The sequence below is a fragment of the Arachis ipaensis genome, chromosome B03 (genome assembly GCF_000816755.2).
Source record: "Arachis ipaensis cultivar K30076 chromosome B03, Araip1.1, whole genome shotgun sequence".
Lineage (NCBI taxonomy): Eukaryota > Viridiplantae > Streptophyta > Magnoliopsida > Fabales > Fabaceae > Arachis > Arachis ipaensis.
Genome location: NC_029787.2, coordinates 11,279,066 through 11,279,882, shown reverse-complemented (window position 1 = coordinate 11,279,882; position 817 = coordinate 11,279,066). Strand labels below are relative to the sequence as shown.

General features: G+C 36.5%; 2 protein-coding genes across 2 annotated transcripts in view; both read right to left on the bottom strand.

Annotated features, from left to right (window-relative positions):
- The window catches only part of LOC107632465 (cytochrome P450 81F3-like), an 18,705-nt gene that overhangs the window by 7,004 nt on the left and 10,884 nt on the right, over window positions 1-817 (bottom strand). The gene's annotated exons all lie outside the window — the stretch shown is intronic.
- LOC110269951 (cytochrome P450 81E8-like) lies at window positions 39-644 on the bottom strand. The gene has a single exon (XM_021118135.1). It carries the CDS (start codon window positions 610-612, stop codon window positions 82-84), a length of 531 nt encoding a protein of 176 aa, XP_020973794.1. The 5' UTR covers window positions 613-644; the 3' UTR covers window positions 39-81.

Sequence of the window (817 nt, the reverse complement as noted above, 5' to 3'; positions counted from 1 at the left end):
AGGAACAAAGTTAAACTTTTGAATAAGTGATCTTGCAATCAAATATTTTTACAATTCATACTTAAAATTTTAGGTCTAAACTTATACCTTTAAGTTTTGAGCTTTGCAATCTTGAAAAAGTTGTTTCAGCAACAACTGAACCTCGTCCTCTCGGACTCTAGCAAGCATGGCAAGACGGTTGGCGGTGAAGAGCTCAAGAGATGTTAGACGGCGGAGGCTGCGCCAATGGTCGCCATAGGGAACAAACGCCATTGTCTTACAATTGTAGTTGAGATGCTTCCCAGCAAGTGTTTGGGGACGGTTTGCAAAAATGATATCATTGTTTGTGAAGCATTCTTCAATGGCGGAAGGTGAAGAGACGACAAGAACGTTGCGTGTGCCAAGTTTGAGGAATAGGATGTGGCCATATTTCTTTGTTAGGTTGTGTAGGCTTCGGTGTAAGGGTTGATTTATGAGATGAAGGTGACCTATGATTGGTAGAGAAGTTGGACTTGGTGGTAGATTTTTGTTGTTCTTATTATTTCTTTCAAGTATGAATTTAGCAAGAAAAAGAAACAAGAGAAGAAGAAGTATCATCAGCCAGTCCCCTGAAACTGATGCTTCGTCTTCCATTTGGATATGTTATTATTGTAAAATCTAAGGTACTGAACACACTATATATTAATGTTAATTATTATATTGGCCGGCAGAAGATAAGATACTATATATGTAGCAGGTAAATGTTATTTTATCGAGCCTCAAGGAAAAAGTTTCTTCCATTTAAAAAAATTTCATAAACATTAAAGTTTTGACATCAAATTAGCTATTATCTCTTTAA